Source organism: Quercus robur, chromosome 5, assembly GCF_932294415.1.
Source record: "Quercus robur chromosome 5, dhQueRobu3.1, whole genome shotgun sequence".
Taxonomy (NCBI): domain Eukaryota; kingdom Viridiplantae; phylum Streptophyta; class Magnoliopsida; order Fagales; family Fagaceae; genus Quercus; species Quercus robur.
Genome location: NC_065538.1, coordinates 69,525,344 through 69,540,061, shown reverse-complemented (window position 1 = coordinate 69,540,061; position 14,718 = coordinate 69,525,344). Strand labels below are relative to the sequence as shown.

The 14,718-nt window shown below is 35.2% G+C and overlaps 1 protein-coding gene across 2 annotated transcripts in view; it reads left to right on the top strand.

Annotated features, from left to right (window-relative positions):
• LOC126726856 (oligopeptide transporter 1-like) overlaps window positions 1-4,171 on the top strand; it is a 67,719-nt gene extending 63,548 nt beyond the window's left edge. Inside the window, exons 1-7 of one of the 2 annotated variants that reach the window (XM_050432260.1) lie at window positions 274-526; window positions 1,305-1,744; window positions 1,847-1,944; window positions 2,056-2,628; window positions 2,776-3,034; window positions 3,109-3,291; window positions 3,417-4,171. In XM_050432260.1, the coding sequence (XP_050288217.1) occupies window positions 439-526; window positions 1,305-1,744; window positions 1,847-1,944; window positions 2,056-2,628; window positions 2,776-3,034; window positions 3,109-3,291; window positions 3,417-4,040 (2,265 nt within the window). In that variant the 5' untranslated portion in view covers window positions 274-438 and the 3' untranslated portion in view covers window positions 4,041-4,171. Of the gene's footprint in view, window positions 1-273; window positions 527-1,304; window positions 1,745-1,846; window positions 1,945-2,055; window positions 2,629-2,775; window positions 3,035-3,108; window positions 3,292-3,416 lie in introns of those variants that run through there. The other variant, XM_050432262.1, reaches the window with a different exon arrangement.
• The last annotated feature ends 10,547 nt before the right edge of the window (window positions 4,172-14,718 follow it).

The following is a 14,718-nucleotide window of genomic DNA, read 5'->3' as shown; positions in this document are numbered from 1 at the left end:
CAACACAACTTGTTTATTAAGCGTGTCAAATGGGTTAGGTCAGGTCAATCTGTCTTATTAACAGGTCGGGCTAAGGTTGAAAGATCACGACACGATTATTAAATGGGTCGGGTTAGGGTTGAGTTATTTAGTTGAATACCACTATCTCGACACAACACAAATCCGACATGCTAACCCGAATTGATACCTAGATTAGCACACTCTCATGGCTGCTAGGAGTTCTATCTCATGGTAGAGACTAAAAAATGGAAATGTTTGAAAGAGAATGAAAATGTAAGCAAGAGAGAATGACAGTGAAAGCAATAAAAACAAATTGTAACGTACACGAATGACAGGAATAAGCCCTACGTGAATTAATGCTACCACCAGCTCATATATTTATAATATATAGCTTCATCTTATTCATTTATTTTTTTAAAGAAGTGTAGGTAGTGAAGCATGGAGAAATCAGATACTAATGTGCTTCCTTCATCTTTTCAACACAACAATCTTGATCCAGCTGCCCATACTTATTCTGAAAGCTCTGGTAAACATTTTCCTTCTGAGTTTCTTTTTGTCAGAAAAAAGTAACATCATCATATCCCTGGAGAAAATAAAAACAAGATAGTATCTGTTATAGCTCAAAATTATCACATCTTTATGCATGTCTCTTATTTTTAATCAATATGGGCTGATATACAATGGTGTGAATTTGAACAGACAAGATAATTAAAAGAGTTCATGAAAATTTATTAAGTACTCCTAGAGCTGACATACTACTCTAAACCAATTACTTCTAGAGTAATTAAGTTTTCCATATGACTCTTTTAAGGTTATGTTGTGTTTTTTGTATTAGCTGGCTTATTTTTATTAGAGTGGAATACCATTGTAGTCAAGGAGTACCAAATTATTACACAAAGTTTAGAATATATGTTCTTCTATAGTGAGCTTTCTCAAGCTTGAAAATGTCTATTATCTTATTAATGATCCATGTTCCAGAAGTGGAGCATATATTTTAGAAATGCTTGCCTCAAGTTCTATTGACTGAACAATAGAAAGAACATACTTCGACAATTGATGTTGAACAAACTCATATATGGGCCAAAAGCAAGTATGATTAGTTTAGATTTGAATTCATAGTAGAAATATTTCAAATATGTTTAGACAAAAAGAATTTTGGGATATGTACATAATTCACTAACTCTGTCCTATAATATTTCCAATGATTTTGTCTATCTGTCTAGTAATTGTTATACTTTGAAACTGATTGCAAAGTTTACCTTTCCATATGAATTTGCTATCCTTTTGTTTTGGTGGCTTTGCAGAAGAAGTAAATGATTCTCCAATTGAACAAGTTCGACTCACAGTCCCAATTACAGATGATCCAACATTACCCTGCTTGACATTTCGAACATGGTTTTTGGGGATCACATCTTGTGCTGTTCTGGCATTCTTGAATCAATTCTTTGGTTACCGCCAAAATGCATTATATATATCATCGGTCTCAGCCCAAATTGTAGTACTTCCAATAGGAAGGTTTATGGCAGCATATCTACCAAACAAACTTTTTCACATTCCAGGAACAAAATGGTTCTTTTCGTTGAACCCAGGTCCCTTCAACTTGAAGGAGCATGTCCTGATAACCATATTTGCCAATTCAGGTTCAAACTCAGTTTATGCAGTTGGTATTATTACCATTGTCAAGGCATTCTATCATCGAGGGATGCATCCTCTGGCAGCTATTTTGTTAAGTCATACCACCCAGGTGATTTCTGCGTTTGTATTTTACTGAGTGAAATTATAAGATTAGAATCATTAGAATTACTTCATTTTCTATCTTAAGTTATTAATATTATGGATTATTCAGTTGCTAGGGTATGGATGGGCAGGACTATTTCGAAAGTTTCTTGTTGATTCACCATACATGTGGTGGCCTTCCAACTTGGTTCAAGTCTCTCTATTTAGGTGCCCCTAGTCCCTCACTTTGCTTCTTCTTCTATCTCTCTCTCTATAATATATATGCATAATGGAAATATAGTTCATTATCTCTCTCAAGTCATATTCTTGAATCTGTAGGGCATTGCATGATGTTGAGACTAGGCCTAAGGGAGGACTAACAAGGCTGCAGTTCTTCATTGTGGTCCTTGTAACAAGCTTCTCATACTATATTGTTCCCAACTATCTGTTTCCATCCATAACTGCTCTGTCTTTTGTTTGTTGGATATGGAAGGACTCAGTCACAGCCCAACAAATTGGTTCTGGTCTTCGTGGGCTTGGTATTGGCTCCTTTGCCCTTGATTGGTCCACTGTAGCTGGTTTCCTAGGATCTCCTTTAGCCACCCCTGGGTTTGCTATCATTAACATAATGGCTGGGTTTTTCATAGTTCTCTACATAGTAATTCCTATTGCTTACTGGACTAACTCATATGAAGCAAAGCGATTTCCTATTTACTCATCACACGTGTTCAACTCTGATGGTGGAAAATACAATGTTTCAGTAGTTTTGAATGATACAACCTTCCAATTCAATCAAGATGGATATGATGGATATAGCAAAATTAATCTCAGCATCTTCTTTGTATATGCTTATGGTCTTAGCTTTGCAGTATTGGCTGCAACAATCTCTCATGTTGCACTGTTCCATGGAAGGTATTTTGAAATTATCCATGAAAAGAACATTTGTGCATAATAATTTGCCAATTTAACTTACATTTTTCCGAGCAACTAACTATTATATATGTTACTTTGTGCTCTCAGAGGTTTGATTTCCATGTATCTTTGCCTTTCTTTGTGCAGGCAAATCTGGCAACAAACAAAGGCAACATACAACAATAAGTTTGGGGATGTGCACACTAGACTCATGAAGAAAAACTATGACCCTGTCCCTCAATGGTGGTTTTACGTACTATTGATCGTTGTTGTTGGACTTGCCATTCTTACTTGTGAAGGCTTTGGCGGACAATTGCAACTCCCTTACTGGGGAGTCCTGCTAGCAATTGTCATGGCTCTATTCTTCACTCTCCCAATTGGCGTAATTACTGCTACCACAAACCAGGTATGGTATTTAGCATATAATTTTCTGTCCTCTTGTTCTTTGTGTTTAATCATTATTGTAAAATCTGCCTGCAGGAACCAGGACTTAATGTCATCACTGAGATGATTATTGGTTACATGTATCCTGGGAGACCTCTTGCAAATGTGGCTTTCAAGACCTATGGCTACATTAGCATGACACAAGCAATAATGTTTCTGTCAGACTTCAAGCTAGGCCATTACATGAAAATTCCTCCAAAATCCATGTTTATTGTTCAGGTGATTTCTTTCATTTACAAAATCTTGTTCTCAATTTACCATCCACTACTAACATTTTGCTAGAACCTTTGGATATTAAATTAAAAAGTAAAAATACTAATATTTATCTATGTTTCCTGCTGAAGTTGGTGGGAACTTTAGTTGCATCCTCAGTCTACTTCGGCACAGCTTGGTGGCTTTTGACCTCAGTAGAACATATATGTGAACCATCTAAACTTCCAGAAGGAAGCCCGTGGACATGCCCTGGAGATGATGTTTTCTACAATGCTTCCATCATATGGGGTGTAGTCAGCCCACTTCGCATGTTTGGCCGGCTAGGCCTGTACTCTAAGATGAACTATTTCTTTCTCATTGGTTTCCTAGCACCATTGCCTGTGTGGGTACTCTCACGCTTGTTTCCCGAAAAAAAGTGGATAAGGCTCATTAACATGCCAATCATCATAGGTGGATCAGGAGGAATGCCACCAGCCAGGGCTGTGAACTACCTATGTTGGGGTGCTGTGGGCATTTTCTTCAACTTTTTTGTGTATAGGAGATATAAAGGCTGGTGGGCAAGGCACAATTACATTCTATCAGCTGGGCTAGATGCTGGAGTTGCTTTCATGGCCATCCTTTGCTATTTCACATTACAAATTAGAGACATCAATGGAATAAGGTGGTGGGGATTGGATTTAGATGATCACTGCCCACTTGCAAGTTGCCCCACTGCCCCTGGCATAGAGGTTGAAGGGTGTCCTGTATTCCATTGACAGTATTATAATATGTAGATTTGTGTAGCTATATGCGCTTGGCTAGAAAGTTCTTGTATAGAAGCTTAGCTATCTAATAAAATAGATTATAGAACCATAAATGGAGCTAAAGGTTAATTTTTTTACCGTCATGTAATCATCTTTACATTTCAGACCACAAATCTTCATATAGGCTTGACAATGTTAAAGACTGTCAGCTTCAGGGCCAACCAGTAAAATTCAAATAATACCAAAAAAAAAAAAAAAATGTTAGACACATTAACATACTAAGAGAATATAACTAACTATAGCATCAGAATGAATTAGACATGCAATTTAAAAAAGGTAGGGTTACAAACAAGAATGGTTTTTAAATTCAACAACATTCAGGAAACGTATCCCTAAAGTAATCTGAATATCTTTAAGAACAGAATATGCCTTACCAGACTCATAATTTAGCTTGAATTTGAACCTTTCTTAACCTTGGCTAGATCTTAATCCATTGAAATAGATATTTATTCGAGTAACTAAAAGTGAATAAGATAGAAATTATTGATTGAAAATGGCAGATCTACCAAATCTTTTTTTGTGGTAAGGTGAATTAATCATGAAAATTTATTGAACACTAACACAAGCCATATGGCTAAGTCAATCAACCGAACCACCGCTCGCCCTTGGTGCGGCGGTCACTCTACAAGTATAAGTGCTTGTGGGGTGTGGGGGGTAAGGGCAGGGTTCAAGTTTTCAGGAGGGAGTTAATTTCACACACATATACACTTAGATTAGGCTAGAATAGAAATTCTATCTTGTGGGGTGTGGGGGTAAGGGTCGGGTTCAAGTTTTAAGGAGGGAGCTTCATACACATATACACTTAGATTATGCTAGAATAGAAATTCTATCTTATAAGAAAAAAAAAAAATTCAATCAACCGACGCATGAAACAATATCACTTCAAAACAAGGGACAATTAAAAAGACAATGAAAGAACCAAAATAATCAATTATTGTGGAGTCTACAACATTGTGGCCTTGTGGGACAATGTTGTAGCCTCTTGAGAATGTGATAGAATCATAAACGAAGCACATCTATTCAGTAATTATTAATATATATATATATATATATATATATATATGGTGCATCAGGACGAACATGAATGTTCTAGCTATAGACAAGAGAAAGGTGGGAGAAACCACTCTCATCCAAACCAAAGACATTAGATCCAAAGTTCAGGTCCCTAGAACCCTGAAATGGTCTGAAGTCACCTTCCCTACAAATTGAACTCTAGAAAATGAGAATCATTATCTACAGGTCCAAAACCCAGATAGAAATCCAGATCTAAATTTTGTCCAGCAATTAGGTTTAGGACACCTTTTGATTATGATGAACCCAGGTTTAGATCCCCAGTAGATCTACATAAACCCTTTAGGCAACCAACTATCCTTCTTAGAAATAGACCTACATCCCAGTGTAGCTCATCCAGGAACCTAGCACCCTTTCCCAGATCTAGGAGAGACCTAGGACCAGAGCTTCAAGGTGTAAGAACCCAATCCCAGGTTAGTACCCCTTATTACACAGCCAAGCAAGACTCAGTTGCTGATCAAGAAGAAGATAGCACTAGTCAAGATAGTCAAAAGCCTCCTTCACCTTCAGGAACTGATATGAGAGATCCCTTTCAGCCAGAAACTGAAATAGATCATCAGCTAATGGTGGTAAGGAAAGACTTCACCCCTGATATATATATATATATATTTTTTTTCTTTTCTTTTCTTTTTCTATAGATTGTTAAGCATTTATTTTTCATATAATGTTAAATTTATATCAATTTAAGAGTAATAATGGATAATAAAGTGAATTCATTACGATTAAAGAATGTTTAGAAATTAGAATATATATCAAGAATAATAATATTTATTAATTTTTAAATGCATGGTTACTATTCCTCTTATTCTTGTATCCTGCAAATTAAAAAAAAAAAAAAAAAAAAAAAAAAAAAAAAAAAAACAAACAAACAAAAAAACACACACACACACACACACTAGGACACATATTTAGAAGTGTCTTAGGCGTGTCTCATATCCGACATGAGTAAGATACCGGTACGACACCCTAAATGAAGTACCCGTGCTTTATAGCTCTACCACCATCACTACTGTTGGTGGTGTTAAAGCAGGGACGCACCCAGGTAGGGGCCAAAGGGGGCCCAAGCCGCCCCTAGGCCCAAAAAAAAAATTTTAGTAAGTAAATTTTCCCAAAAAAAAAACAATAAGTAGACTTGGGCCCCCCCTTTCTTTTTAGCCCAGCCCCCCTTCAAAAATACTGAACCATCCCATAAATTTTCCCAAAAAAAACAAGAAGTAGACTTGGGCCCCCCCTTTCTTTCTAGCCCAACCCCCCCCCCCCCTTCAAAAATACTAAACCATCCCATTGAGTCTGCCAGCCCATGTAAAAAAAAGAGTAAACCCACTAACCTAGTAGTCCAAAACAAACAGAAAAACGAATTGAAAAAAAAAAGAAAGAGAAAGGTAGAGGCGAGACAGACTTAGAGAGCAGAGAGTAGTACAGAGAGAAACTGAGAGAGTGAGAGGCGAGAGAGACCCATCTTGCCGCCGCCCATGCTGTGACGCTGCCACCACACGAGACCCATCTCACAAACCCGTCCCAGTCCCTGTTAGCTGTCGCCTGTCGTAGACCCAAACAGCCACTCACCGACGTTGCTATGCTAACGCGAGACCCATCTTCCTGCTGGTTGCTCGATATACCCAACCCAGCTTCGTTGCTCCAGCCTTCAAAGTTCACAAGTATTTAATCTATCTTTCAAAACCTAATATAATTTTTGATTGTTTGTGAATCTCAGAATCTAACAATCTGTGCTTGTGGACTTGTGGTATTTGTGTTTTTACTAATAGTGATGAACTGAATCAACTGATGTTGGTGATTGTGAATTGAATCTATGCCTGTGGTGTTTTTTTTTTTTTTGGCTTTTTGGCTTTGTGACTCTCTGTCAATCTGTGTTTGTCACTCTCTCTCTTATATTATATAGATAAGAGAGAGAGAGAGAGAGAGAGAGAGAGAGAGAGAGAGAGAGAGAGAGAGAGGGAGAGAATATATTTGATTGTTTGTTGACTGGTAAATAGGCAATAATAGGGACAAGTGAAGTAATAGAAAAAAAAAATGGTAAAGTTAGGAAATTTTTTTGCTGGTAGTGCATAATAAATTCATAGTGTTGGTAGTATAGTAAATTGTCACATAAATTTAAGAAAATAACAGTGATTTACTTGCGCCAATTGTTAACTCATAATGCTAAATTAGATAAATTTATAAATTGAAAAGAAGTGAAAAATACTAAATTTATATATTGAAAAGGATATATAGTTTTGACATTTAGTTGGATTCAATCATAGATGATTTTGAAGATTTAAAAGAGCGTCAAGTTCCCTTTTCATAGATGATTGTATTAAGAAGTAATAGTGTTTCGTGTCTTTTGTTTTTGTTGGCAGTTGATTGTATCTTAATATATTAAGAAACAATGATTTTTTGATAAGTAAAAAAAAAAAAAAAAATTGTCTTGGTTGATAGTTTTTTAATACTATATGGATGTGTATTTGAAAAAAAAAAAAATCGCTTAACTCCGGCCCTCCCCCCCCCCCCCCCCCAAAACTTGAAATCTTGGGTCCGTCCATGTGTTAAAGAGAGGATGATTGAGAAGATCAGGACAAAGATCAAAATCTTGTATAGAAGGGCTTCTTCATATTCTTAGTCTTAGTCTAATTGGCTCATATGTTCAGTACTCTACTAATACATAATTTTTAAAAATATCACAAGCTATATGTATGGAACTCGTATTTGAAATATGACATTGTACAAGGCATTTGTTAATTCAAGAAAGCAAGCCGGCCGGTGTCCCATGTACTCTACTCTTAGGACCATTGCTATCTACGACTTTCACATACACTTTGTTTTTTTTTTTTTTTTTTAAAAAAAATTAAATTCAAGAACGCTCTATCCAAACCTGCAGGTGTTAGGACATATGTGTTTCACATGTTAAGAATATATGTCATGACTTTATATAATTGGCTTATCCTTTGACAAAATGCACTTTACTTGTATTTCGATAGATTTAGGATGTGTTTCAATACTTCAAGAAACCATGTTTCAAGATCAAGTGTTGAAGCCTTCAAGTCTGTCCAAGAAAACAAGTTGATAGTGCAAATTCATTAAAGCTCGACAGTTGTATCTATCGAGCTTAAGAAAGCTGTTTAAAGTTCGGTGTGCTCGACACCTGCTCGACAGCTTCTCGACACCTCCTATCTGTCGAGGTTTACGATATTCAGAATTCAAGACTGATTTTCTTAGGATCCATGAATATGTCATTGGGCCTTCTTTTCTCCTAACCCTAGACATATAAAAGGATTGTTTTAAGGGCCGTCAAACAGTTCACAAGTAGCACAAGCTTTAAGCAAACTCTGTTCAAGTAAATTGTAACCGGAGACGAAGTTCTTGCCCTAGTTCATCTCTTTCTCTTGAAGAAGTTGATGTGTATGTACACTGTAGGGTTTTGTGACCAAGCATCTTCTTAATCTTCATCGTGTGGATGAACTGAAGAACTTTGCAACCAACAACCTTCTTAATTGGTGATTGAAGTCGCGTACTGGGATCCGTGCAATTGGTTAGTCACGTACTTGGGAGTCGTGCATCTGAAAGGAGAACTGTCACTACAAAACAAGTCCAATTGGGTATTGGGGTAAGGGTTCAATTATAGGTTAGTAAGGTACTTGGGATTCCTTTACTTGTAACTGCTTGTTGTGATAATAATAGGGTTTCGGGAATGGTGATCTGAAAATCACGCGATGGGGTTTTTGCCGTTAGGTTTTCCCCATTCGTAAACAAATCACCGTGTTATTTATTTTCTGCTGCATAATTATTTTATTGGTGATTTGTTTGTGCTATCACGCATTTGTATGATAAATTAATTAATTAATAACTTGACTAATTAATTAATTAATTTCTATCACAAGGGGTCATTCAGTTTGTGGCCTATCACCTGTTTCTTTCTCATACATTTTTTTTTTTAATTTTAATTTTAAAGTAAAATCCATTACAAGAAACAATACATTAACACTCCCACCAAGGATTCCTAGAGCCAAAAATAAAATCCGCAACATACAAAAGATTTTGAGTGAAAAGGAACAGAGAGGCTAGGTATAGCATACAATGTACATTCTGGCAAGCTAAGATGAAATAATATTTAATGTGGATGTGTGTTCAGCAGCCTAGCAAATCATAATTAACAAGGTCCTATTAACAGGTATTTTTAGAGTAATAGTTAATAAACTATTTTAGATACTTTTTTATATCATTTCCATGGAAAATATTAAAAGTCGTTAAAAAATTAATTACTTTTTTCTTCTCTCATAAAAAACCTTTAAAAAAATTTCCTAAACCAATACCATTAGGACATTGGTTAATTTTTCCTAATTAACAGATAGAATATGGCTATGCATAGCCAGGCAAAACACATTAACAGCATGGCTAGTGCACAAATAGGTTACAATTAAAGCAGTCCTGCCTACTTCAAGGTTATTTAGTTATTGAATCCATGCTTAATCAGCTAAGGCTTAAACTTATTCCTTTCTACAAAATATAAATAGATGGTTTAAAAGTAACTAATAGGGACTAAGATGGAAATGTATTGGCTGAAAGTGGTAGATGTATCAGATCTTTGAATGGTCGGATGAATTAATCATAAGCAGCATCCTTTAACATAGGAGAAAGGGAAGTGAAATAATTCTTTTCTTCTCTTTTTCTCAGCCAAATTACATCGACAATTATCCTCATAAAAAAGTATTGATGCAGGGAAGAAAACTATCACTGCCACAGATAATTATAGAATATTCTTGGAGTACCATAAATATATATTTTCTCTCTTCACATAATAGTGTGATTCATTAATTAAATTCATAGTAAGATTCACAATTCATATGAGAGAGAAGAGCACATATTTATAGTACCCCTTGAGTATTCAATAATTTCCCATTACCGCACCAAAAATCTCATTCCAAACAAATCAAAGATGAAAAGTAATGAGTGCAAAATAAGCAAAATACAAGAGCATAAGCACAAATAAGCTAAGTGGGCTTGGGCTGGGGCATTAACATAGGGGTATTTTGGAAATTCCCAGGGTGCAGCAACACAGACATGTACAAAGGCCATAAGCAATTAAACAAACAACCAAATAAGTCCAATAGACAAGAAGAAAAACAGTAGTGCAAAGTCCATGTCAAACCATAAAACCATGCCATAGAGAATAGTTAGAAACCTCAAAAGAACTGAACTTAACAAAACCCCCATACAATCAACAACAATTCTCCCCAAAATTTACTTTTAGAACTTAAACAAAGAGTTAGTATTGAGTGGGTTCCATTTGGTTTAACTGGTAAAGTCTTTAATGGTTGTATAAGAGATATGTTGTTCAATCCCTGCCTACACCAAAAACTCATTGGTGTCTTGGTTTAATAACAAAGAGTTATTATTAGGAATTAGCGCCATAGGTTAAAACTCTCTTAAAAAAAAAAAAAAAAAAAAGAGTTGGTATTGTATCATAAAATTAACTACTATATGACATAAACTAAAAAGTAAGTGACAATTACGAAAACCATATTATAGTTACTATTACCAAATTTGGAAGCAGCTCCACTTAATTTCACTGCCTGTATGAGTAGAGGTGCCACAACTACGTACATGACCAACCCCAGCTCCACTTAATTTCACTGCCTGTATGAGTAGAGGTGCCACAACTACGTACATGACCAACCCCTCCACGGCCTCTGCTTCCACCATGGCCACTGCCTCTGTGTCCACCGCAGCCACCGCCACCTTTGGCCACTACATTCACCATGATCATAATGACCAATATAACAAGTAGTAGTAATTTAGCCATGCATCATTGTTGACAAGAGCTTCATTATTCACAACAAAAATAATGAAGAAGAAACTGGCCAAAACAAACGTGTGATTGTTTCTTTTTATATATATATATATATATATATATGTGTGTGTGTGTGTGCACGCGCGCGCCGTGACATTCACCTCTTATTGTTAAAGGGTGTAGGTTCTTCGACTCCTAGACCCAGTTGGAGACACAAACCGACTTAAAAAAATAAAATAAAACCCAGTTAAATACAAAATAATTTGAAATAAGGTATTCATTAAAAATAAACTTGTTTTCTTTTCATTTAATTACTTTAGTTGATCTAGTTTGTATTTGTCTTTTTATTCAATAATATATGGACACAATTGTTTTCACCAAAAAATTCATAATTAGAATTAAATACAAATTAATTTAAAATAGTAACAAACTTGTTTACTTTTGGTTCAGTTGTATTAGATGAACTAATTTCTATTTGTCTTTCAAATCAATAATGCTATGGACACAATTCTTTTTGCATAAAATTTCACAATTAATAAAGAAGTTGAGTGTGAATAGTAGACATAGATAAAACTCATGAACCTATCACTTTTTCTCCCTCACTCACAATTGACCATATCAATAATTAAGAAACTTGTTATAAAAAAAAAAAAAAAAAAAAAAAAAAAAAAAAAAAAAAACCAAAAACAAAACAAAACAAAATTGTGTTTGTAGTATTATTGCTTTTTAATATACCCCTTTTGATTTCTATAAGGTAGTCATTACTAAAAATTACAAGCATGTATAATAAATATAATTACATTCAATAGAATCAAGCATTAAATAAAATAAAATAAAATAGAATAAACCATTAAATCATGAGGGAGGTAACTATAATATTCAATCAGTGGTTGAGTAATTGTAGCACCACTCATCTTCAAAGTGGTTTAATCCCTATTTATCTTCAAATACTTTTTTTTTTAATACAAGATAGAATTTTTACTCTAACCTAATCTAAGTATATATGTGTGTGAAGCTCCCTCCTAGAGACTTGAACCCCGACCCTTACCCCCCACACCCCACAAGCAAAAAAAGAAAAAGGAAATTACACTTTAGTACCCTAAACTGTACCTTTGATTATACTTTGTACTATAAACTTTTCGCCTACACATTTTGCACCCTAAACTACTTATTAAATCCATGCTTAACTAAGGCTTAAACTTATTCCTTTCTGAAAAATATCAATAAATGTTTCAGAGTAACTAATAGTGACTAAGATGACAATATTTGGACTGAAAGTAGCAGATGTATCAGTCTATTAGATCTTTAGATGGTCAAATGAATTAGTCATAATTAGCACCGTTTCACACAGGAGAAAATGAAAGTGAACTAATTGTTTTCTTCTCTTTTTCCTAGCCAAATTATATTGATATCCACATAAAAGAGTATTGGTGCTTGGAAGAAAACTATCACTTGACTCATACACCCTACTACACCAAAAATCTCATTCCAAACAAATTAAAGATCAAACATAATAAAGACTGAAAATAAGCAAATTACAAGAGCAGAAGCACAAATAAGCTTAGTGGGTTTGGTTGGGGCAAGGCATCATAGGGTTTTTTTTTTTTTTTTTTTTTTTTTATAAATTTTATATAGCTTAAAAAAAATGAACTTTAAATCAATATGGGTTGATGACCACCCTAAAAAAAACTTGAACACCCTAAATAAAAATTTGATCTCTCCGAAATTTTGGTCCATTAAATGTTAAACCAAAAAATTGTAAAATTAAAAATGCTATATTCACAATATTTTCCAATACTTTCACAACTTTTTTACATTAATTTCACGAGAAATCTTAAGTGGCAAATTATTACAGGTAGGGGTGTCCAAACCTGACCGTGACCCGCCGGACTGACCAACTCGCCCGATCTTCACCCGAGTTCAACCTAAACCGACGCTCCCATCGGTCGGTTTCGGGTTTCCGCGCCCAAGGCCCAACACCAGCGGGTCAAGTGGCGGGTTTTCTTCTCCAAAACCCGAGCCACTCGACCCGACGAAGGTTGTATACAAATCCGACAAAATCACGCTCAAATCCGAGGAGATCCAACAAGTTCTCAACCATATTTGGTGAGATTTAGCCAGATCTGGCCATTCCCAACAGATTTCAGTGATTTTCGTGCAGATTTTGGCAATTTTGATGCAGCTCTGGTGAGTTTTTACATTTTTCGACGATGATTTACAGATTCTGATGATGATTTGCAGATTTTGGCGATATTTTGTAGCTCTGGCGACGACCCGATCTCCACTCGAACCCAAAACCGACCCAACCGATTGACGCTGGCAGTCGGTTTCGGGTCACTCTTTTGTCCACCCGACTCCAGCAGGTCAGGTTCAAGCTGGGTCGAAAACCGACTCGGCCCGACCCGTGGACACCCCTAATTACAGGTGAACAAAAAATTAATTTCATTGATAAGATCAAATTAAAATCAGTAATAACTTGTCATTTAGGATTTGTTGTGAAAGTGTTGCTAAAAAATATTGTGGAGGCACCTTTTATCAAAAATTTCCCAAACAAACATATTAGTCTAAAAACCCAAATTAAATGTTTAAGTTTAATTTTTTTAAATGTGTTTTTTAAAGGCATATTTTAAAATCACTATTTTTTTTTTAAATGCACATTTTCAAATAGCTAGTCTATTAGTGCGTGCTTTAATCTTTAGTTGAATTTGTATAATACATTTTGTACGTACGCATATGCACTAAAATAATGCTTGAATACGTTATTGAACAAGAACAATATAACAGTTGAATGCCAAAGTTGAATATGTTGAATGAATTTAAATTTTATTTTTAATTCTTTTGCTAGCACTATGGACAAATTTCTTATAAAGAAATTACTTATATTGCAAGATTCATCTTCTAGAAAAATTTGTAGTTCAAAGGTATGCAAATAAACAAACAACCAAATAAGCCCAATAGACAAGAACAAAAACAGTAGTTCAAACCATGTTGAATCATAAAACCACACCATAAAATAGTTAGAAACCTCAATAGAACTGAACTTAACAAACCCCCATACAATCAACAACAATTCTCCCCAAAATTTACTTTCAGAACTTAAACTAAGAGTTGGTTTTGTATCATAAGATTAACTACAATATTGCATAAACTAAAAATTAACAGACAATTACAAAAACCAAATTATAGTGACTATAGCCAAACTTGGAAGCAGCTCCCCTTCTACCACATGTATGATTAGACGTGCCACAATGAGGTACATGACCAGCCCCACCGTATCGATTGCCTCCACGGTCTCTGCTTCCACCCCGGCCATGGCCACTGCCTCTGCCTCCACCCTGGCCACTACGACTGCTGCCACCTCTGGCCGCTACTTCATTCACCACGATCATAATGACCAATATAACAAGAAGTAGTAATTTAGCCATCTTCGTTGACAAGAGCTTCATTATTTCACAACAAAATAATAATGAAGAAACCAGGCAAAATAAACATATGATTGTTTCTTTGTACGTAATAAGGGGACTTATATAGTGTTCTTCTTTTATAGTGACATTCACCGACTTACGGTTATAGTGTTCTTCTTATTTATTTGTTTTTTTATTTTTTGAGAGAGAGAGAGATGTTCTTCTTATAGTTAGACAATGAAGAAAGAATTACTTTGGACATGTTATTTTTTTCTATTCTTGAATATATATAATAAAATATAATTTTTCTACGGATCTAGCAAGATCAAACTTTTTCGGTCCCCATTAATTACTGATGGGTAGCTGGGCC